The 23320-nt window shown below is 34.6% G+C and overlaps 2 protein-coding genes across 2 annotated transcripts in view; one reads left to right on the forward strand and one right to left on the reverse strand.

The window, feature by feature from the left end:
• Positions 1–253: 253 nt before the first annotated feature.
• On the reverse strand, positions 254–14156 carry LOC121407656 (syntaxin-16-like). The gene is made up of 9 exons (XM_041598832.1): positions 13948–14156; positions 9806–9897; positions 9096–9148; positions 8403–8509; positions 7228–7390; positions 6395–6510; positions 3473–3616; positions 2078–2158; positions 254–1358 (listed from the first exon to the last, which is right to left on the reverse strand). Exons 1-9 carry the CDS (start codon positions 14026–14028, stop codon positions 1254–1256), a joined length of 942 nt encoding a protein of 313 aa, XP_041454766.1. The 5' UTR covers positions 14029–14156; the 3' UTR covers positions 254–1253.
• Positions 14157–17232: 3076 nt separating this feature from the next.
• The window catches only part of LOC121407657, a 44024-nt gene continuing 37936 nt past the window's right edge, over positions 17233–23320 (forward strand). Inside the window, exons 1-8 of the mRNA XM_041598833.1 lie at positions 17233–17338; positions 19117–19457; positions 19849–20105; positions 20603–20671; positions 21372–21485; positions 21956–22065; positions 22400–22455; positions 22731–22783. Coding sequence (XP_041454767.1) covers positions 19152–19457; positions 19849–20105; positions 20603–20671; positions 21372–21485; positions 21956–22065; positions 22400–22455; positions 22731–22783 — 965 coding nt within the window. The 5' untranslated portion in view covers positions 17233–17338; positions 19117–19151. The remainder of the gene's footprint in view (positions 17339–19116; positions 19458–19848; positions 20106–20602; positions 20672–21371; positions 21486–21955; positions 22066–22399; positions 22456–22730; positions 22784–23320) is intronic.

Raw genomic sequence — 23320 nt, forward strand, 5'->3', positions numbered from 1 at the left:
ATAAATGAACCCACTTTTTTTTACAATTTAAGTGCTGATGACGACAAAAAGACAAGTACAACATTAATACCGACTTATTTGCTATTAAGGCAAACAAGTGTCGAAACCACATCAACTTTGGTTGCTATCGTGATAATACAAATATTTTGCCCTACTTCTTCCACTGTTAATGATGAATTATGATGGGTAATGATTGCATCTAATTTCAGTTCCCATCATTCCGAAATGACAAAGCAACTCACCAAGATGATTGCTATGACGATATGATGAATGCCAAAAAAATTCTGAAGTCACCTCAACTTTGTAGTTATGTGATGACACTAGTATATTATCTCAACTAAGTTGCTATGGTAAAAAGTGATGTAACTGTAGAAAATTAGTTGTTAAGATGATGTTGTAACTGTAGCCAACTTAGTTGTTAAGATGATGCAAGTTTGGTAGCATGTCATCTCTACTTTGTTGTTATGATAGAAAGAAATCTTGTCTCGACTTGATTTTAAGACACCGCAAGTAGGATAGCTTGCTGGCTCAACTCATATGTCATGGTCAAAAGCTATGTTGCACCAACTTAATTGCTCAATTAAGATGATAAAAGTTTATTAACGTGTCATCTAATAGTTGTTACAATTTCAAGCAACCTTGTCTTTAATGGGTTGAATGAGAAGCAGGGTAGGAAGTAATTTTTATTTTTTAGGGGCAGTCTTTTTTTTACATTGGGGCGATTGCAAACTTTTGGGTGCTATTTTTTTTTCATTTCAAGGGCTAGTTTTTGTAGGGGTAACAAGCAATTATGCAGTAAAAGCAATATTATTATTCTGCCATAGATAACATAATGATTTTCTCAATAATCTTGAATATTGTTTGTGACAGATCTTGGGTTAACTCTAGAAAGAATGTTCACCCCGAAACATGCATTTTGGGGGAATTTTAGGGACGATTCCGGGTAACATGAGGGCAAAATTGCCCGCCACCCTCATGTATTTCCTATGCTGATGAGAAGAGATGTCATTTCTTCAAGTTGACAGTTTTGACGACATATGAAGTGATGTAATCTTAATTTGGTTGTCTTCTTTCAGAATAAAATATGAGCTCAAGTTGGTCCTAATACGACTACAATACCGATTTCATCTCATTGTAGTCATTTTGGCAATGCAATGAAACAAACTTTCATCTCTACTCTGTCGCCATGGTGATGCACAGATTAGCGATGTCATCTTAATTTGGTTGCTATGGTGATACTATAATCAGCGATGTCATCTTAACTTGGTTGCTATGAAGATGATGATTAGAATGATAACAATGACGAAGAGGATGACGATTACAAGCATTTTCCTGTTCTTCTTTTGATACTTCTCAGCCTGTAAAGATAGAATAAAAAGACAAATCTAAGATGGCATTCCATTTGGATTTAAACAATGGATGATCAACATCAATTGGCTTCTTTTTTACCAAGCATATAGGTCAGGACAAACATACATTCTATAAAACATGAACCTTTTAGGGCGGCAGAAAATTCAGTTTGGTTTGAGTGAGGATTTCAGTATTCTTTCAAAATTTAACACTTTCAAATCATCAAAAGAGTTATTATTACATGGTTTTCAGTTATAACGTCAGAATAAATTATCATAACATAAAGTCAGGAAATTTTCCAAGTCCAATCTCTTGGGATAACAGAAATCTATTGACTTTATAAAAAGTGATGACACATATTTTGCATAATCTGAACTTAGAAATGAATACAGTTTAGTGCAAAGTATATGTTATTACAGTCTGATGTACAAGTTAAGAAAATCAATTTGAGTTGGGAAACAAAAATTGTCTAAAGTATTATGCTTTTTCAAAATGATTAGCTGCAATTGTATTTTTTAAAGAAAATCAGATAAATTTTTAAAACTCTTATAAATGATTCTGCATTTTTTTAATTATATATTTCAGAATTATCTTTTAATTTTAGAAATGCTTTTTTAAAACCTTGTCAAACAATAAAATTGTGCAAAAATTATATGACAAACTTACTCTCTACTAATGAAATGGTACTAATTTAGAAGTTAGATAACAATTATGGTTAAAATCTTACCTTTTGTAATTGTTTGAGACCTTCTTCCACTTTAACAGTTGACTTCTCTATGTTATAGTCTATCCTATCCAAGACTGTGCCCTGATAAATTAAGAAAATAGCAATGTTGTGAATATTTACTGATGTATCATTGTGATTATACAAATACTAGCAATATCTCTATTTTCTACATCTTTATCAAGATTCACTTCAAAGAGTTGGAAGCTAGGTTTAGGTTGTGATGTTTTGCTGAACTTCAAAACCATTTCAAACACTGATAAGATTCCAAACCCTTTGATCAGATATCAATCTTCATTATTCAGCTTCCAAGAAGATCCAAGATCAGATCATATCAAAATGGATCACATGACTTTCTATGTGGATACTAACAAGACTATATAGAACATATCCATGTATATTCACATTAGTCATCAATTGATATATAACTATTCTACTATTACTATTCTTTGTCATTTGCATTGTTGCACATCTCCCTATAAATGGTAATGAATATACAGATGTCAGATTTCACCTTAACTACATATAAAGAGAGGTAGAAAAACAAAAGGTGGTTAAAACAACCAATCGACATCAGTTTAATTCACATAAATATCTTAATTTGTTTCAAAGGCTGATTTTTTATAGGAATCTTATTCATCTATTTGCTAACTTATGCTGAGGGGATTTTGCCTAAAATCATATTTTATAATAACCAGAACATAAAATATGCTAATGGAATCTACTGAATTCATAAAGTGGGGGTGTCATACTGCATTTAACAGGAACACTTGAAGGCATATATCATGAAAAAGAAAAAAAAAACAAAGTTTGGTAAAATAAAAGCCAATAAATTAAAAATGCCTTAACAGCTTATGTGAATGAATAACCTTCCACAGATGAAAGAATTATTCTTGCAGATTTCTCTGATAATTTCATCACCATTTAAGATGGATTTATGATTTGACCAATTCATGGTAATCACATGTATCCTAGGGTGACTCGCATCAAAGTCAGTGAGGGCCACCTTCACTCATTATCTTAACCAGCATTTACTACAGTAAATGTAAGCAAATTCACAGGACTTTATTCTGAGATAGACGTCTCATCAAACAACTTTGAAACCAAATTTGAGAATACCATACAAGTATCTACCATCTAGAGCATTTTTAGACATCGTTTCATGAGACAAAGTCCTGCAAACATGGATAGTTTTTGTGGTAATTTGTACACAGATTCAAAGAAAGGAAAGTCATAAATTCCTAACATAATGGGCTTTCCTATGGTTATAGCCACTGTCACAATTTACATCGATCATCCACCATACAAGTGGCATCTTCAACATTTCTTTTTTTACTGATCTTAGGAAAGAGGTTGACAATTTTGAAATGTGGTAACTTTCTGTCATTCTTTACTTACTTGTTCCACCACCATATTAGCTAAATCTCTGAAGATTTCATTAAGGTCTGATATCGACTGGACTATATGCGACACTTCCTTCTCTCTCTGCTCGATAAGCTGTGTGTTTTGTTCCACTTCCTGCATTTGCGCATCTGTGAAACCCTGTTATGAACACAATGGAAACAAAGGAATTAGTAAAAGCAAGGGATATAGTATAGTATAGTATAGTATATTAATGGTTTATTGGTAATATATACAGGCTTGGCAGCCAGTGGCTGAAATATACATGTTTACAAAATATGAGAACATACAAAAAATAATTAAAATAGTACATAATTAAAAAACAACAACTATTTAATACATAATACATTAAATTACACACAGATTTTCATTATGATGGATCTAATTACATAAAGGAGTTCTAAGTGTAAGTAAAATTGGTGAAATTATAAATCGCATTGAATCAAATATTGATTAGATAGATAGAAGAATGCAAAATGGAATCAAATGGAAAAAACAAAAGAAAATCAATTTCAGGTCAGCAAAAATATAATTATAGATCAAGTATTGGGAGATTCAATGGGATGCCTTAGATAATCAAGATCAAATATAAATGAGATGAACTGTGTAATGTATATGATGAAAACACAGTATTAGCAGACAATAATAAAGCATTATCATCATTAGAATCATCATCATCATTATCATAATTGATTCTAGAATCACTATAACTGATATCACTTTTTTATAACTTTTTTCCATTTTCATTGATAATCTAACAATTCTTATGTCAGTAATAGCAGCAGAGGTAGCAATAACCGTGGTGGTATTAGTATTATAAGTAGTAGCAGCAGTAGAAGTAGTAACATAGTCAGTAGAATGATTTCTTTCTTATAACTCTACCAATTAAGTGCAAATCAGTAACATGTTTATTATAGAAGATATAAAACAAGGGGGGCATCTGTGTTTAAACAACCAAATGATATTCAAACGGTACACTGGTATAATAACAACTCTAAATGTATTACCATATCAACATATAGCTGTTGACAATGAAACCCAAATTGATTGTTTATACCGTGTGAGTCAAAAAATAAAATTGACACCTTACAAATCCCCATTTTAATTTTAAAAATGTCATGAACGCATGATCATTATATATGCAAGGCTCGACATTAGCGGTGGCCCGGTGGCCCGGGGCCACCAAAAATTCATCTCGGGCAACCATTATTGAAAAAATGTTAAGTTTTGGTGGCCCGAATCGGGCAACCAATAATTTTCAAAGTAGCGCAATTTTTCTCCCGATTTTGCATGCATTTATCAACCTTCTACAGTTAAAATTGCAAGCCAATTCGTCATGCGCCTTTTTTGTTAATCTACACACAAATACACACACACAAAGAGTGCATAGTCATGACAGTATGTAGGCCTACCGCTAGCATACAGTAACTATTATTCAGCCGGCCGTGCCGGCTGTCTGGCTGAGCTTTGCATGCATGAAACCAATGCAGCTAGCTGTGCACGAGCAGACTATTCAGACCCAGGGAGCTGCGATACGAAATGTTACTGCTAAGAAATCTTCCCCAGAACTTTGGAAATCTACGTCAAAGTCACATTTTACACCAATGAAATGCCCTTCTACAGTCCATATTACTGAAACCTGATTAATTGAAAGCATTAAAAGGAGGAATTATGACCTCTCTTTTGACTCAAAAAGACCGATTTCCAAATGCATTAATACACATAGGTGAGTACATCACAGTCCCATATGTGCATTTGTATGTATGTTGATATTTGGTTTATTTCGAAGCTGTGTCTCTTTGAGCCAAAAATAAATAGGCCGCTCTTTCTTTCTTGTTTACAAATGACTTCTTAAACCACTCTTAAGGAAGTAAATACTTTGGGAAGGCATTTCATTGATATGACATGTGATTTTTTTTCCATCATTTTGTCAAATATAGGGAAGGAATTGTCTCACTGTTTTTTCCAGATAACTTTTGCCATTTTATTTTTTTCTTTCATTTTTTTCAGTGATTAAACCATTTATACCCCTTCCCATTGAAAATACCTGATTAAAGAACATGTTTCTACTGAATAATAATAATTTTCCCCATTTTTTGATAATTTTGTTTTATTTTTCTTAAATTTTCTTTTGTTTTTCTCAAAAAATTTTTTATGACCTGTTCTTTGTTTTTTCTTTCTTTATTTTTTCTTTTGTTTTATGCAAAGTAAAATAACAGCAAGCACGATTTATATACAAGATGTACAAAGAATAGTGGTACGTGTTAGTGATTGCAGAATACTTCAGTTTGTTTTATTCATTTTTAATTAATGTTTTTCTTTATATTTTTCGGGCCACCAAACTTTATTAGTGGGCCACCAAAAAAAATTATTTGAAGGTTTTGGTGGCCCGAACGGGCCACCACCAAAAAAAGTTAATGTGGAGCCTTGATATATGGTTGTAAAGAGTATCTTCTGCCAAATAATCTAATACCATATTTATGGGGTATGTTTTCATGCTTGGATAATCAGTAGGTATTCTTTGCAGTGATGTAAATTTTGACCCTTTTCAACAAAATTAACTTGAGAATTGATACTAAAAAGTGTTTATTAAGCAATTATAATGTAAATTATTGAAAAGGCATTTTGAAATGAGTTTTAATGCAACCATTGTAGGATTATGGCATCATTGGCATATGGATTCATTCATTGCAGTCTTGGTTTACTTTGGCGCAAATCAAAATTGACATCATTGCAAAAAATATCTCCTGATCATCCAAGCTTTAACACATACCACATGAATATGGTATCAAATTATTTGGAAGAAGATGCTTTTTTTTGGCCATATATAATAGTTAGGTGTTCATGACATTATTTTTCCTTGAATTGGGGATTAGTGAAGTGTCATTTTATTTTTGACTCACATGGTATGTTACTTACCCTGTCGTATAGTAAATCATCCTCCATGTCCTCTTCAATCATGATTGCACTGCTGGAATTTAAATTGATGTTGCTCTCAAAGAATTCTTTAGACCGCTCTTCTCTTCCTTTCAATCCTATCAAGAAAAGTGAAAAAGAAGACTGAAATGAAAGATGTGGAATATTCATTAACGATACATGAATAATCTTCTCTCTCTTCATATCAGTTTGCATACATTCAATCGTAGGAAAATCAATAAGTGTGGTCACATGCAAAGAGTGAGTAAGTGAAGAGTGACCAAAAAGAAATCTGTTACATCAAGGTTCCTCAAGAGGCTTTTGATTATCCACACTGAAGACATGATTGAGGATAACAGAACTGCCTCACCTTTTAACATGATGATGTTTATAGTGAAAAAAAATCTGTCATTAAGAGTTTTGTTATACACCTAACCAAATTCAACTTGAAACTCAATTCTTCTCAAAAGGTGAATTCTGGAAAAAAAAATGGCTAGTAGACAAAGAACAATCTCATCTGGGGCCTGTCTTACAAAGAGTTGCGAGTTGGGCTATTCCATAAAATGATAAACTTTTTTGTACATCCAACCCCCTTTTATCTCCATTCTACTTCATTTCCTCATAGAGGGGCACATAGGCACCCTGATTGACATGGCAAAAATAGTTAGGCCATTTTCCTCTTTCTTTCAGAATTCAAATCGAAATTAAAGCATGGTGCTTACGGTCCAGTCATTCTCATTTAATTTATTTTGCCTGAGAGCGAGCTGTATGTCTTCTGCCTATACTTTGCTCATCAAGGGAAAATTATTGTTAGCAGGGCTGACAGTGTTACTTACGTTTTAAATACGCAGACTGGCTTTTCCTGAATTGAATAGAAAGGTCTTGAAGACTGCCAGCAAGTGAATTGACGATATTCTGTGTGACTTTTCTCTCTTGTCTCGATGATAACCTAGCTTTGGCTGTTATGGATTGGATAGACCTTTGGCATCTGTGAAACATCTAAGGATTTTTTATAATCCGGAAAAAGACAGAAAAACATTGGAATAGTTTGTTAGTTTGACTAAAATTCTAAGGACAAGTGTATAATCAATGTCAGAAGTGGTTTACGGTATGCCATTAGTGAGTAATAATAATAATAATGATATATACTGATTTATATAGCGCAGAAACTATGTGCATGTATTCTACTGCGCTGCAATTAAGAAATGGTGAAATGCTTGAGAACAAAATTAGAAAAGGGGGTAAAGAAATGTATGGGAATTATTTGAACAGGTTTTCAATTTAAGTTTGAATGTTTCTACTGATGGACAGGATCTTGTTACATACGGCAAACCATTCCATAATTTTTCATAGTACTAGAAGAACTATGAAAAGATAGAGATTAAAGTGAAATGGAGAGGCAAGAAAGTGGAAGGATGGAAGGTTAAGTGTTCTTTTTCTGGAATGAGGGTAGTCCTCATAAGGACTGTAAACCATGAAAGGTGAGAGGCTTGAATAGATGGAGAAATAAGAGAAAGCTGGCTTGAGTGGACGACTGGAAATGCAGAGCAGAAGACTCTACGTTCTTGGCAGGCCGGCTGTCCGTCTTCAGGAGTCCACTCCTCAACAAGACCAAATTTGTATATATAGAACCAACTTCCCCTTACAATTTGAATGGCCCAATCTGTACCTGCTTTCCAAACACTATACTACTGAGGATATATCTGTGTAGGGAAGGAAGCATGCAGACCTTAATTTGGGTGTGTAGTATAAGAAACAGGAGTAACCAAAGCGCAGTAGAGAATATCCATATAGTGGCTGTGCTATACAAATTCATCATACTATCATTGTTATTAATAAAATTGAAAGAAACACAAAACAGTAATTAATGACATTAAGGTATATAACCTGAAAGGCCCTGAGTTTTTAAAACGCACACTTCTCCTTCACTTGTACTAAACAAAAGGGGGGAGGGGGGAGAGAAGAAAAAAATTAAGAGAGGGTGAGAAAGAGTGTGGTACAGTATTCTTACTTGAGTAATTTCTTGAGTGGCAATTTCAATGGCGTGTTCCTCTTCCATATTATCATCTAATGTAGGTCTGTTCAGGTATCTATCATGTAATGATGATAATTCCTTCACTGCAATACATGATTGAAAACACACATAAATGGGTAGTTGATATGCCATATTCCGTGGATGTAAAAAGAAACAAAATACTACAGTACAGTAATTGGTTTCTGGATTGTAAAAATATCATGAGGCTGGAAAATACTGGAACAGATGAAGTAAACATTTACAACAAAAAAACAAAGCAGAGAATATCCAATCGTATCAGTAACAGGCATAATCAGCTTTGACATTGATCAAGGAATATATATATATATTTTTTTCCAGAATACTTTTTATTTCCTCGTTATTCCCTTTTACTGGGAGATAGAGAATTCTGAATAGAACTTAAACATAAAGGGTGATGGTGGGGGGTAAAGCTTGGCATCTTTGCTACATCACGTTAGCATCCCTACCCCCTCCCCCACTTGTGTGCTTTAATTATCTCTAATGGGATGGAAATGACACCGTATGAATTGCATTTATTATTAACAATTACTATTACCATACTTTATTATGAAAGAAAAAGGCATTTATTTATCTATGCCCTTGATGATTCAAGTAAATCTATTCCCTATACCTCTGATTGAGTATGTCCTATTCCTATTCAATACTCACTTTTTTGCTGTATTCTCGTGATGTCATATTGAATTTCTTCTGTACTATTAACCCTGCATAGGAAATATAAAAAATAGGAAAATTACATGCATTCACATAAAAAGATATACATTTCTTACAGGAAAGCTCACAAATCATCAAGCCTTCCTCAAATGCTGCCGAGTTTCCAACATCATCCCTCTAGGCCTTCAACTCAAATCTTCCATTGATACTCTGAAATCTTGCGCATCCTTCATGTAACCAGTATATCTCTCACCTGCGAACGCATCGCGTACACCCGCCAACAACTCATGTTGTATGGAGTTTACAACTCTTAACCCCCCCCAAGTAAACTTTTTTCATTCTACATCATTTTGAACAACAAAATATAAACACATAGATTCTATGAATAAAGAATCAACTAGCTCAGTGATGATGCTGATGATAAGGACAATAACAGTAATAAAAATGAAAATTGCAACTGTATTGATGACCATAACAATGATTGATGATAATGATATAATTTCACTAATGCATCAAATTCCTAACATATACACATGTATTGTATAATCATGATTTTAATGCTTTGTTATATTTGTTGGCAATTTCTTGAGTTTGTATGCTTTTAATGGAAGTGATGTAAATATCAATAAATCTGTAATGACGATGATTATCTTTTGTTACTTTTGGATAACATCTTTATACCTTACAAGGTAATGTATGTGGCTTACCATTCTGGTGGAATGTTGAGTTTAGTAGCACCTACGCTTGCATCAGGATCAGTTGATATACTGTTCACCAGTGCCATCCTATCATCATGAACCTGGAGCAATCAAACAAAAATAAAATGCAACGGTCAAAATTCAACTACAGTCTAGTTTACTAATTTACTAACAAGAGTGTATCTAAGGTGAGCACATAATATGCCCGCCTGTAATGCAGAATCATATATTGGATAATGTATGACTGCAAAAAATATCTAGCATTTATTCAATAGATGAAGAGAAAATGAGAACAAAAAAAATCCAAACATCTCGACGTTTCGATCTCAGTTGCAGGTGTGCGATAACTAAATAAAGCTAAACCTGGTGAGTCTTTATTTCTTTATATCAATCACATTTTTATATTGGACCCGAACCTCTTCCCCAATTTTCTGAGATTTTCTCCTGCTATAATATGCTGCAAAAGAGAAAACATAATGCATACTCTAGATTTTAGGATTCAAAGAGGAAGAAAGGAAAAATCATTGTTTAATATCTGGGTTTGTTATGCATAATTTAGTTACTTTACAATTATGAGTGTGTGTCTATTTGTTGTAGATCAAAGTAAAAAAGTCCACACAATGCGGGAATAATACAATTCATTTATCCTCTTTCAATCATTTCATATTAACAATGATAGTACAATATATATTTTACCACAAATCAATTTGCAAGGTATAATAACAGCAAACAAGGTTTACATACAAGATGTACAAAGTAAAAGTAACTTAGTGGTAGTGGCTGCAGAATTAATATTTTAGAAGTTTGTTTTATTCACTGACATTAGTGCTGTTGTATGGAACACAAATCCATGTCGACATGTCGCATAAAAATTAATACCGACTGGAAAAGGGACCATAATTTAGGCTCCCTAACAGTAACATTCATTCGATCTTGGCACATAACAATCTCTCAAATGTATTCACCTTGACACGAGTGATATCCCCACACTAGACCTATACAGGCTCAGTTCAGGAAAACATATTTTGACTAAGCTAGAGTGAATTTACTTCCAAATTTGCTGATTTAATCCACATTTATTCTGGAGAATCAAGTTTTTGTACCACGATTGGTCTCGAAAGCGTTGCGCAATCACACTCGGAGTCAATTTGAGAATCACGAATTGCAACAGTGATAGTTGCGTATTAAACGCTGGTACACGTGCTGCAAACGCAAGCTCCTCAAATTGACAATAAAAATAATAAAAATCGATCAATAATTTCAGTACCACTTCTGCCGCAATCCAAACGAAGGAAGGACGTTTTCTGTGACTTTGTGAAATGAAGTAAGCACTCAATTACAGCAGTCACAACTTCGAAGAAAATATTTGTTCGCTGTTGCTCACGTCTATGTGAAAAGTAATGCATTGAGGAGCAGCGTATTATCAATGCATCGATAATTGCATGGGTATGGTGAATGTGAATGCTGCTCGCTTGCACGAAGCAGAGATAGACCTTATCGCAAATAGCGTCTGTCGCGTGAGGGCGTCTGTCATCGCAGAGGATCACGGGATGCGAAAGGGGGCAAACGCAGAATCGGCTTTTGGGAAGCCATACAACGCCATATGTTTTGTGCAGTGTCACTCAAAATCCAGGCTTTTTAAAAAGTCTGATTTCTTCGTATTTAAATTACTTTGGATACTTGAATGTGGATTTATAGAACAATCTATGTATCATGATTGCCCAGTGAAAGTATGAACTCAATACTCACCATATTTTCGAAGTTTTATGGGGCTAAACTTGGGAAGATTTTGTGGGAAAAGTGAGACGGTGATTGCGGGTCAATGCCGATCGACTTTAGAAAAGAGCAATAAGTCGGCGATCCCAATTAGATAGCAAATTTTTCCATTAAAGAATATTAATGAGAATCATAATGTAGACCATATATTCTCCATATAATTTAGCAATATAGTTTTGTTATTTTGGGGCAAATATAGTCCTCCTTTGCAACTCGGGCTCTTTAGTTTGATCATACAAGCTCTAAATAGGGGGTGAGACAAATCTAAAGTATATAAAAAATAATTAAGCTATATATATATATATATATATATATATACAGTATATATATTTATTTATATCATATACATAATGAAGGACATATACAAATGACATGCAGATTAAATAAATCCCTGAATTTGAAACATCCCCCTCCAACTCTCTGTAATTTTATTTTGTCTGAAATTTAGTAGATGATGGATATATAATTCATATAAATGATGTAAATTTCATTCTTTTGATAAAAAATCTTATTTCAACATTTACATCTTCAATTTATTTCATCGCATTCAGTCACTTCTCTTACAGATCACCTTCCTCATTAATTTCTTTTTGTATCTTATTTTTCTCTTAATATTATTTTCATCTATTCTCATTTTTTACTTTTTTTCTCATTATTTCATTCATTATTTTGTCTAAGCATGCCAATGATTAAACTTCAGAATGTCCGACCACGATCCTGAATAATATGCAACTATTATGTAGCCTACTCTGTGGAGAGAAAAAGAAAACACAGCTCGGTTCTTAGGCCTACTGAATAAAATCATGATTGAGATAATTATTTATGATTCTTGACTGATTGATCGATTGATATTACAAACATACATAACTAGAATAAAGTAATCAAATGTACTGCAGAGTTTGTTTTATTGATCATCATTTTATTTTTGCTTGGTAGGGACCAATTTCCTCCACTGCCTCGCCGACGTACGTACACTGTCCCCAGGGCCGAGAGTGCATGCCCACTGTCCGTGCATGCAAGCACACTGCACAGCAGCTGCGCAGCTCAAAACACGCACAGACAGTGCTCGAAAATGAAAGAAAATTATACTTTTCTTCATAAAATCTGTGGGAATTCTTGCAGCTATAGACAGCACATCTATCCCTGCCACCCATGATTAAGAAGAAAAGTGATGTTAGACTCTGGAACAAATATGACGAGGCGTTTACTGGAAGTTAGCAAAATGTTGGCTGCGGGCGTCGATCGTATTTTGATACACTATGGAAATCGTACACTTTATTGTCGGCTGCTTGCGCTCGCATGGTCGCATCTGGACAACAGCGGCGGTATTGCCCCCTTTGCGATCCCATGATCCTTTGCGTGAATCTATTTGCGATAAGGTCTATCAGATGATCGTCGGGCTAGGGCCCCGCACCGACATATTTTCTGCTGTCGCGCAGCTCACGGGCATTCTTTAATGCGCTGCTAAAATTGCGCCAATTTAAGGATAAATGTTTCTAACTTTTACAGGTAAACTTTACATTTGTAACTTAGGCTAGACCCCTTTTTATTTCATGTTTACACGTCGATGTGGGTGCGTGCATGTCGACATGTCGGAAACATTGAAAATCCTTTGTATGTCGACATCGATCAATGTCGAATATGAGTCCTATCGACAAGAGCACTATTAATTCAATGACATTCATTGATGTTTTTCTTTTTGGCAAATTTAGGGCCACCAAGTCAACTGTCAAGTTAATATGTGGAGCCTTGAATTGAAATAACAATTTAGAGATATGTTTTTTATAGGAGCGTGTCAAAGCAGGAAGATAACTAGACAGCTTGCAGCCGTACACAGACGGCTCGCTATCGTGCACGCACCATTAGGGGACTTGCAATGCAAAATCCCCCCGGCGGGGCTCTTCAATTTTTGTCTTTAATGAATAAAAAAATTGACAATTATTGTGACCAAAATGCAAATTAATATTCCCTCTTGGCATTAATTGCCAAACAACGGAGAAAAATCAAGTTAAAAGGAACAAACACAGTGACTTACCTCGGCTGTCACGCAAATTCACTTCCCCGTTTTGTCCGATCTTAAGTACATAAACATATGGCCATTGAGTCCCCTGTACAGATCGCGCTAGAACTTCGGTCTCTGTATTTGGTGAGTGAAGCCAACGGAGTTCAGCTGAACAACCAACATAACAGAGACCGAAGCTTTTGGTCTAGAAGATAGCAAGTCTTAAAGACAAATGCGATTTTCACAATACCGGCCGTGCAGCTGGAGAGCCAGCCACCGCACCGGTCACCTTCGCGACTGATCCTACCCGACAGGCCCGGGCAATATGATTGTGAGCGTTCGGTAAAACATTTGGGTATCTACCGGTACTTACATGGTCCGAATATATGTGTCTACTCTGCGCTGCATTGTTTCTCATTAGTATGAAAACTTCTGTTAGACTTCTGGAAGCCATTGTGATGTGTTTCCTCTCTCAAAATTTGATCAGACCTGTTCAAAAGAAGAAAAATTTATGGATTTATTGTTGTTCCACGTAAACCATATTGACAGGTTTCAAGTAATTGTACTTTCATCAACGTAGAGGGCGGGTGACGTTAAAGGGGAAGTTCACCCTGCCCTGACAAAAATAGGAGAAAAATAATATTAAGAAATAATAATTTTAAAAAAATTTGAGAAAAATCAATCAAAGAATAAAAAAGTAATTAGAATTTTCATCGTTGGATCATATGCGAGCAGCTTTCCTACATATCGTATGGTAAAAAATCAAAGAAATGTCAATTTTTTTCAAAATACTGTACCTTTGGTATATATCAATATTGTTAAATCATTTCACACCCATAGGCGGATCCAATGGGGGGGGGGGGTGAGGCCACCCTCCCTATTGGAGGAGTAAAAAAGACAAAAGATGCGAAGAAAGAAAGAAAAAAAGGGAAGAGGGGAGGGGAAAAGAGGAAAAATAAGAAGAGGAAGACGAATGAATTAAAATAAGGTGACAGGAAGACTTGGAAAATAAAAATTTCGCGCTCGCATTAATTGTTAAAAATATATCAACCTCTGCATCCTATTCATGATTACAAAAGTGCTTAAAATAACCAGTTTTCAGGCCCTAATATCAATTAAGTTCTCGCTCTCAATAGGCTTATTAGATTAATAAATAAGATAATGACACTGAATCCCTATAAATTGTCCCCCTTTTCAGAAAGGAATATGTTCGACCAAGTTTCATCTTCTGCATAGGAAGAGGAATAGGTATTAAGAAAGCCATCATTTTCATATGACGACAAAATATCCTTAGAATGTCCTGGTCCTAGGTCAAAATAATAATAAAATAATATCATCTCACGATTCGTGCTTGGCATCATTTATTAAGCTATTTATGAAGTGCAATCCACATCCACTTCACAATTTTCATACACGTACAAAGCATGAAATTATAGTATTAAACCTTTTCAGATCAGAATATCAAATATTTTAAGAATTCCACGATGTTATTTTATTTTAATGCCCTTTCAGTTAATGATTGTTTGCAAAAATAATGTACTGATACATAGATACTGTTACGAACTTATTATTTTTTTGTATGTGTGTATGAATTAGGTAGAGAAATAATTTTATGCTTAGGGGCTTACCTCCCCCTCCATTTTACTAAAAAAAACATCTGATGCAGCTTAACTTTTTTTATTATGTTTATCAAATCGATCTATAGGCCTAATCATCATTATGACATTATGTCTTGTTATTATGTTATGTTTATTATTATGTACCACATTGTGAAATGAAAATCGATAAATGTAATGAAATGATGAAAAAATTTATTTAGATTTTAGAATGCCCAGATTCTTGGTTTAAATCTAAAAAAGCATTGTTTAAAGAAATAATCAGCTTGTTCTTTAGTGAGTTAAATGACTGTTCCATGCTGAAAATAGTATGATTTGAAAAGATAAAGAAAAATCGGACAAACAAAACACTGGGAATTTGATCAAAATGAGACAAAGAATAACAAAGTTATGGTATTCTAAAGATTTTCATTATTCCAGTGAATGATTTCTCGGCATGTCTTCTTGAATTTATCCCCACTTGTTCTTTTTATGATTAGCTTTATTCCATCTTTTTTTGCCTCCAAGAATAAACAAATATTGGATTGACAACTGATTCAGTGCATATTTATTGCTGCAAACTATATCACAATAACGGATACATAACATCCAGACATCAAACAATTATGATTTCATGCAATAACATATAACAAAAAGAAAAGTGGGTATGTGACATTATCAGCCCACCTAATAAATATTCATGACGATGTGCAAATAATATTGCTAAACTTTAAAATTCAATAACTTTGCCCTTTTTATCAGATTATGATAGAATTTTCTGCGTTTTGCTCATTGTGAATTTTGCTTTATCTATTTACATATTGATATATTTATCCCGGAGTATCCCTTTAAAACATGCTTAAACTATCCAGTTTCAAATCCGAATATCATTTTCTGCTCGCGCTATTAAGGAAGGAAGATACCCAATTGCCCATCCTTTTTATGATTTACAAACATGAATAGAGTGTTCCTTTTTAGGTCTGAAATCTTATATTAGGACCTATTTTCCGCTCATGCTTTGTCGCGCTGGCGTAAATTGTTATATCCGTGCTTATCTACTACTGAGAACATCCATTTTTTTAGGTCGGAATGTCGAAAAAATTTTAGCATGTGCTTTGCGCGTGCATTAGGCCTATATAGTATTGAAATATTTATTGTCATTATGGCTAACTGCAAAAAGTCATTTTCGATCAGTCCTGAACGTACATAGAAAATGTCTGCTTCTCGCTCACAGTAATTATCTAGTTACCTACGCATTAATTTATTGTTCAGGATAGTACAAACATCTCTCAGAATGTTCAATTTTCAGGACAAATAAATTTTGTATAGCGCAACTACTATAACTGCATATACTCTACTGCTCTTGATACTTGGTACATTATTAAATACATGAAATTTATTTAAACAAATTAGCTCGCGCTTCGCACTCGCAATATTTCAACAGGGCTTATTATGAGATTATTAGATATTTATGTTGTTTTAAAAGAATATAAAGATAAGAAGTGACTGTTAGGATTACCCCCTTTAAAAAAATTAAAAATCAACTTTGAGCGGCCGATCGGAGAAATATTTTTTTGCCCCCCCCATTGGTGAAAGCTGGATCCGCCCCTGAAGAGGTTATATTAACAAAAGTGGGTAAATTGAAGATCACATCTTTTTAAAATATTATCGTTTATAGCTACATCTTGTGCAATGCATCGGCCCCGGGCATCGGCAATTTTGTTTTCAAGATCAGGATTATCTGACTGCAATAAACTTGGTCCTCTAGTCGTAGGAGGTGTTGCAGGAAAATATTTGCAATTAATTGCTAATATTCATGTGCAAGCTAACAATTGTTTCACGAAACAGATAAGAAATCAATTGCAAAGTCACAATTAATTTCACACCTTATGATTCATTTAGAGACCAAAAATCACTTGCAATTGATCGCAAATTTCTTGCAACGCCCCATTAGAGCCCTAAACTAACGTTAAGCATCGCGAACTCATCAGCTCGCGCTCCGATGCATCCTCCAATCGATAATCTCTTCTTCCCAAAATCGTCCGCACAGAGCAAGGAGGCGGGGCATTTGTTGATCAGCTGGTAGATCAAGCGCCGTTTTTGGCAAAGGAAAGAGGGGAAAAGAGCTGAGCCAGCGCGCCGACACTGAGTCTTGTCGACTGGCAGTAGGTAAGTATACGTTAATTTACTTCTTATGCATAATTTGAAAACTGATGTTGTTTTGTTAACCAAAACCCTTAACTCAAAAGTCGAGATTTGGCATCATCTTTGACTTCAAACTGAAACAAAGACTGATGGGTCAGTGATTGTTGTCTTCAGTCCCATATGTTTGTAATTGTGAGAGTTGGGTTTTACTTTATAGCCTGCTGAGGACTGCATTGACACATAATCTCAGAATTTCACAATGTTAAGTTAGAATTTAAGAAGTACTGCTAAGAAAGCACAAATGACACATTCAGAGATGGTGTTGTTTCCATGCAGCATTTACTATCAGATGGATTGGCTAGGTTTCTTTTCAATCCAAGTCGTACAAATTTATGAAATTAGATTAACCTGAATGAGTGGTCAGACCTCTAATCTAGATTGAGTGATTTAACTAAGATCGATGTCATTTATTTCCTTGCTTTATTTCTTTTTATTGAAGGTGCAATACTTTATTAAACTATCTTTTTTTAATACATTTATTCACTATTGTTTTAAGAGATTTCTTAATGATTTAGATAGTTTCTTTGCTTTATAATGGATTGACTATCATGTTTATGGAGGCAATTTGCAGGCAATAGCATTTGCAAAATATGTGCAACTTCTGTTATGGTATCTGAATACATAGACACATATTTGAATAACACTGGCTACAACTGTGTAAGGCTTAAGACTTGCGATAAACTTTAAACTCGCAACAAAAAACAACTAGAATATTTATGTAATTGATTTCTGAATTTCATGAGTAAGTAAAGGGCCTCAAATAATATGCTCAAAATTGCAGAATTTTAGCCCTGTGAGTCTGGTGAATGAGAATAAAAAATAATAGCAAAGGTTAATGAAACAAACATCATATATGAACATGGTTAATTAATGAAGTGTGTTTTGTTACAATTATAATTTTTTAAAGGTCAAGTCCACCCCAGGTAAATGTTGATTTGAATAAATAGAGAAAATCAAATCAGCATATAAATGAAAATTTCATCAAAATCGGATGTGAAATGAGAAAGTTATGACATTTTTAAGGTTCGCTTATTTTTCACAAAACAGTGATATGCACCACTAGGTGACATGCAAATGAGTGAGTTGATAATGTCCATCACTCACTATTTCTTTTGCTTTTTATTATCTAAATTATACATTATTTCATTTTTGACAACAGATTTAACAATAAGGACCAGCTTGACTGAGCCATATGGTATTAAAACAATGCTAATTCCACATGTTCAGGGAGGAATCATCGTTTCACTTGACAATGAGGAGAAAATTAGAATATTTCATACTTCATACAATAAAATACAAAGGAAATAGTGCGTAGATGACGTCATCAGTCTCCTCATTTGCTTACCAGCCAGTAAGTGCATATAACTGTTTTGTGAAATGAAGCAAAACTTTATAATGTCATAACTTTCTTATTTTACATCTGATTTTGATGAAATTTTCAGTGTTATGCTTGTTGGATTTTTCTCTTTTATTCAAATCAACTTTTTGTTGGGGTGGACTTGTCCTTTAAAGACATTCAGGAGCTAGGAGTGTGTCTTGACATAGACAGGATGGTTGAAGACTGTCATCGGGTGCCATATACTTTGGTTTATAGGCTAGCCCATATTGTGTTCATTATGTATGACAGATTTGTTAAGAATATTCATGTCTAGTAAAAATAAATTAATGTCATCTTGAGTAAAGGAAAAACAAATCAATATTTGTTTCCATAATTTTCATCTAATCTCATATCACATTCACAGGGCCAAACAAGAAGTAAATAGCAACACTGATCACCATGGAGCTGAGTGAAGACACTGGATGGTTAGCTCCGGTCCCTTTCATGGTGGTTTGCGTGTGTTCTATCATCGCAGTCCTACTGGGGAATGCACTTTTTCTCCCACCTGAACTTATAGATGGTATCTATGCTCAGCCAGGTCAGTGGTACTTTCTGAAGAGAACATTCATCTATTTTTCCATTTTGCTGAGGAAATGGAGAAGCAAACAAAGTTACAAAGGACGGGCAGGAGCCGGCTATGGGCAGCTATCAACAGAGATAGAAGAAGACTTAGAATTTGTGACAGAAGTTGCTGACAAACCTCATGTGAGCGTTTTTTTAACCCTCTTACATAAAAAGAATATCAGCAAACCTTGTAATTTTGAATTATAATTTATTAGACATTGTCATATTGCTGTACAGTATATTCTTGCTTTAAATATCATTTGATAGGTCTTTCCTTGTAATTTGACAATCTATATAAATACTCAAGAATTTTTTTTTTAAGAGTGAGTGAAAAGCAAGAGAGAAATAGAGAGTGAGATAGATACAGAGAAGGGGTAGAAAAAAGGGAGTAAGGGGATGTGAAAGAAAGTTTTAACTTGTATCCTGCCACTGTCGTCATTGGTACCAAATTTTACCTATCATTCTCATAGAGCTGTAATTCAGGTATGTAATATTTTTCCTTTTCTCTTGTCTTTTAAAAATTGTCATCTAGGCTTTCAACTCTGTTTACACTTTCGGTGTCAGTGCAACTGGGGAATGGCTTGTTGCCAGGATTGGACTGAGACCCAACGGCGAGCAGAGTTGCTGGTTTGTTCTTGGTCTACCTGGCATCGGGGACCTGGTCCATGCTCAGTACCCAGACTGCGTGGTCCAAGGGGACCTGTCTTTGGGGTTCAAGGCTGGTGGGCTCACGATGGAGGTCGTTGAACCCATGAAGCTTTGGAGGATCTCTTATAATGGTCTCTGCAAGTATGTCTTTTTATCTGTTCCTACCAAGAAAACCCCATAGGCTGAAACTATCCTTGTGATGAAAAATCGAACTAGGTTAAACGCTTTACCTTTGTGTGTGTGCATCTGGCCATTCACCATATTACTTGGTGTTAATTCAGCAAGAATGATGTCTCTTGACTAGCATAGAAAGTGAAAAATGTGTAGTAGGGTTTTATCAGCTATTGAGTGCAGGGATGTCTGTCTTGTGGTCAAGTTTCTTATATTTCCTGAGAAAAAAATCAACCCTTCAGGTGTATTAAAGTTAGAACTAAGCACCAGTGGAACTATTTACTTCAAATCAATTACTAGTGGTGCAAAAAAACATTTTTCCAATTGGGTTGGGTAAGGCCTTTTAGTAAATGGTCCTCTACATTTTATATGCTGAAGAATATTTGCTTCAGAGTTTTGGAGTATGATTGCTGGTTCGGGTGACCTTAATTTGACTTCTAATTTTCTTTTCCTTGTTATCTATGTAGAGCTGGTTTCCAAGAAAATATAAAGAGTAAAGATGAAAGGCCTCTCATTCATGTTCGATGCTCATTCATGTGAGTATTCTCTTGTTACAGGTGTTTCTGAAAAAGCAGATTGTATGTAAATACCTCCTGTTGATATTTCTCATATTGGAGTTCCATTGGCCGTTGTTGCTTGTTCAGTCTTTGCTAACAAGTAGAAAATCTTTTTTTAGGTGAAGAAGTTGTAAGTAGGGTGTTGTTTATGAATTTAGATCTCCCTAGTGGAAAAAAGTACCACTATAGGTTCTATAACATATTTTTATTTAATATGTGTCAAAGGAGAAGAAAATACAATTCAACAGTTAAAAATGCAACACTTAAACATGTTCCATAACATTTATGACTTGTGGAGGCATTATTCAATTTTCCTTTCTTTGTAAAGATGTGGCATGCAAAATGGGTTTGACTTCACACATTATACCAATTTTTTTCTTCTGTTTTTAAAATACCATATAAGTGATGTGTCTATGTGTCTTGGCAGAAGTCGAGCAAAAGTTCTATCTTTTGCCATTTTAAGGTTTGGAGAAGCTACTGTACACAGTTCCCATTCAGATCCAGTAGTCTGTAAATTCAGACCACTCGGCTCAAGTTATTAGTCAAGTCAGTGGATTGAGATTGCATACTAGGTGATGTCATGCACGTACCCCAGAAGCCAAATTCCCAGAAATTTTTGGGTCTGTGATGATCAGATAAATTAACTTGTAGGACTAACTAATACACTCTCTCCTTGCAGGTGGTCAGCCTTTACCCCTATCTTCAACTTTGACACAGATTTGAATTCTTGGCATAACAGCGGGAATGTTGCAAGGGAGCCTTGGAATAGGGAGTTCTTCAAGAAGTTGAGGGGGTAATACTTTGTAATACTACTAACAAGCTATATGATGTTTGTGTTTACCATCGATCCATTTTTTGTATTTGATTTTTACAGCACAAAGTCAAGAAATTCTTAAAAATAAATATAAGTATAGCAGTGTTACCAAACAATTGAAATTTTACTTAATCAAGTTCAATGGTTCTGCCTATAAACTACACACATACTTAAGGTTTGATCTTCACAAATTGAACAGTGGTCATCATCAAATCCTGCCAGATTTATCTGATACAATGGATAGATGAAAGATACTAGAATTAATTCAAAATGCTTTAAATGACTGAAAACAATTGGAATCATGAATTCTCTTGTTTATGTTTTAGTCTCAACCAGTCATTTGACTTCTACCAATGTAAATGTCAGCAAGACAAATTTCTTCTTTGATTATGAAACTGATTGAATTCAAAGAAAACCCAATAAAAGTGACTTTTTTTATTCATTTACAGTATGCATCAGACCCACTATGAGCAGTACGGCATGTTGAGGGGTGTGGTCAAGGTCGAAGGTCATGATGAGATGACCCTTGTCATGAGGGGCATAAGAGATCATTCTTATGGTATGTACATGAAGGTGTGCTTATGTGTACATTCCTTGTGTTTGGGGGAAATTATGCATTGATATAATGGATATCAAACTGGACTCTGATAAATACAAGTCTTAAAGAATTACTTTATGGAACATCCTAAAATAACATATTACAGTAGAGGTTGAATTGCAAAGTTTGGCAGTAAAGGGCCATTCCATGTATTAAAAAGTTGTTTAAAAGATACTGTCTGGGGAAAGTTGCACTACTTTTCAAATGGATAGGTTTCCAATATTTGATAGATGTTTAAAAGCAGTGATCATTTTGTATGCTGATATAAGATAATATTTACTATAATCTTTCATAGGTGTTCGTGACTGGGCAGCTTTCTATCGCTATGCTCTCCACTTTGGTGTACTCGAGGTAACGTTGAATCATTGGAATTTTTAAATCACATTTCATTCATAGCAGGATAAAAAAAACACATTCAACACAGAAGCAGAGAGAGAGAAGGAGTGAAAGAGGGCTGTAGGGAGGGGGATGGGCTACCTGCAATGTAATCAGTGAAAATAGTTTCATAGTTGAAATTTGCTCAAACTTGCAGAGATTAGAGCTCTCTCTCCTCCTCTCTTTATATTGAAATCGAGGTGATGTATGGATGACTTTCTCCATATTATATTTATTTTTGTCTTTTTTAGGATGGCTCTTCTTTTCAAGTTGGAGTATTCTCTATCCCTGGATACCTCTCTCAGTAAGTCAAACTTCTGTAAATATTTAGAATAGGCCATTTTGTAAATTATCTTTAAAAGAAGCACATTTTAAAGTATTTTTAGAGTCCTATTTCTTTTGCCCAGAGAAATACCAGTGAACAATTCATGGCAATTAACTTTCTTAAACTTTGGATTATGAAACTATACAAATTATGCCCAAAATAATGATTATGATCTATGTATTAATTTAATTATGTAGAACATGTTGACATGTTTATACTCTCTTCGTGTACAGTTTTGACATTGTACATGTTTTTATTTCATACCTTGCCTAAGGATGCGAGTGCTGCATTAGGATTCAAACCACAGACCTTGTGGTTCAATGTCTGGAGACTTATCCACTGAGCAACTAGACCTTTATTAACCTCTCCTGTAGACTGGGAATTGTCATTATATTTCACTAGCCAAACATTGGCAAACACTTCTATTTTGTATTCGGATGAAATTGATTAGCATGGAAAACAAAAGCACCAGAAATGTTGATATATTATGATTCGCGGTTGTTATGAGTATCTAAA

This window comes from Lytechinus variegatus, chromosome 2 (genome assembly GCF_018143015.1).
Source record: "Lytechinus variegatus isolate NC3 chromosome 2, Lvar_3.0, whole genome shotgun sequence".
Taxonomy (NCBI): domain Eukaryota; kingdom Metazoa; phylum Echinodermata; class Echinoidea; order Temnopleuroida; family Toxopneustidae; genus Lytechinus; species Lytechinus variegatus.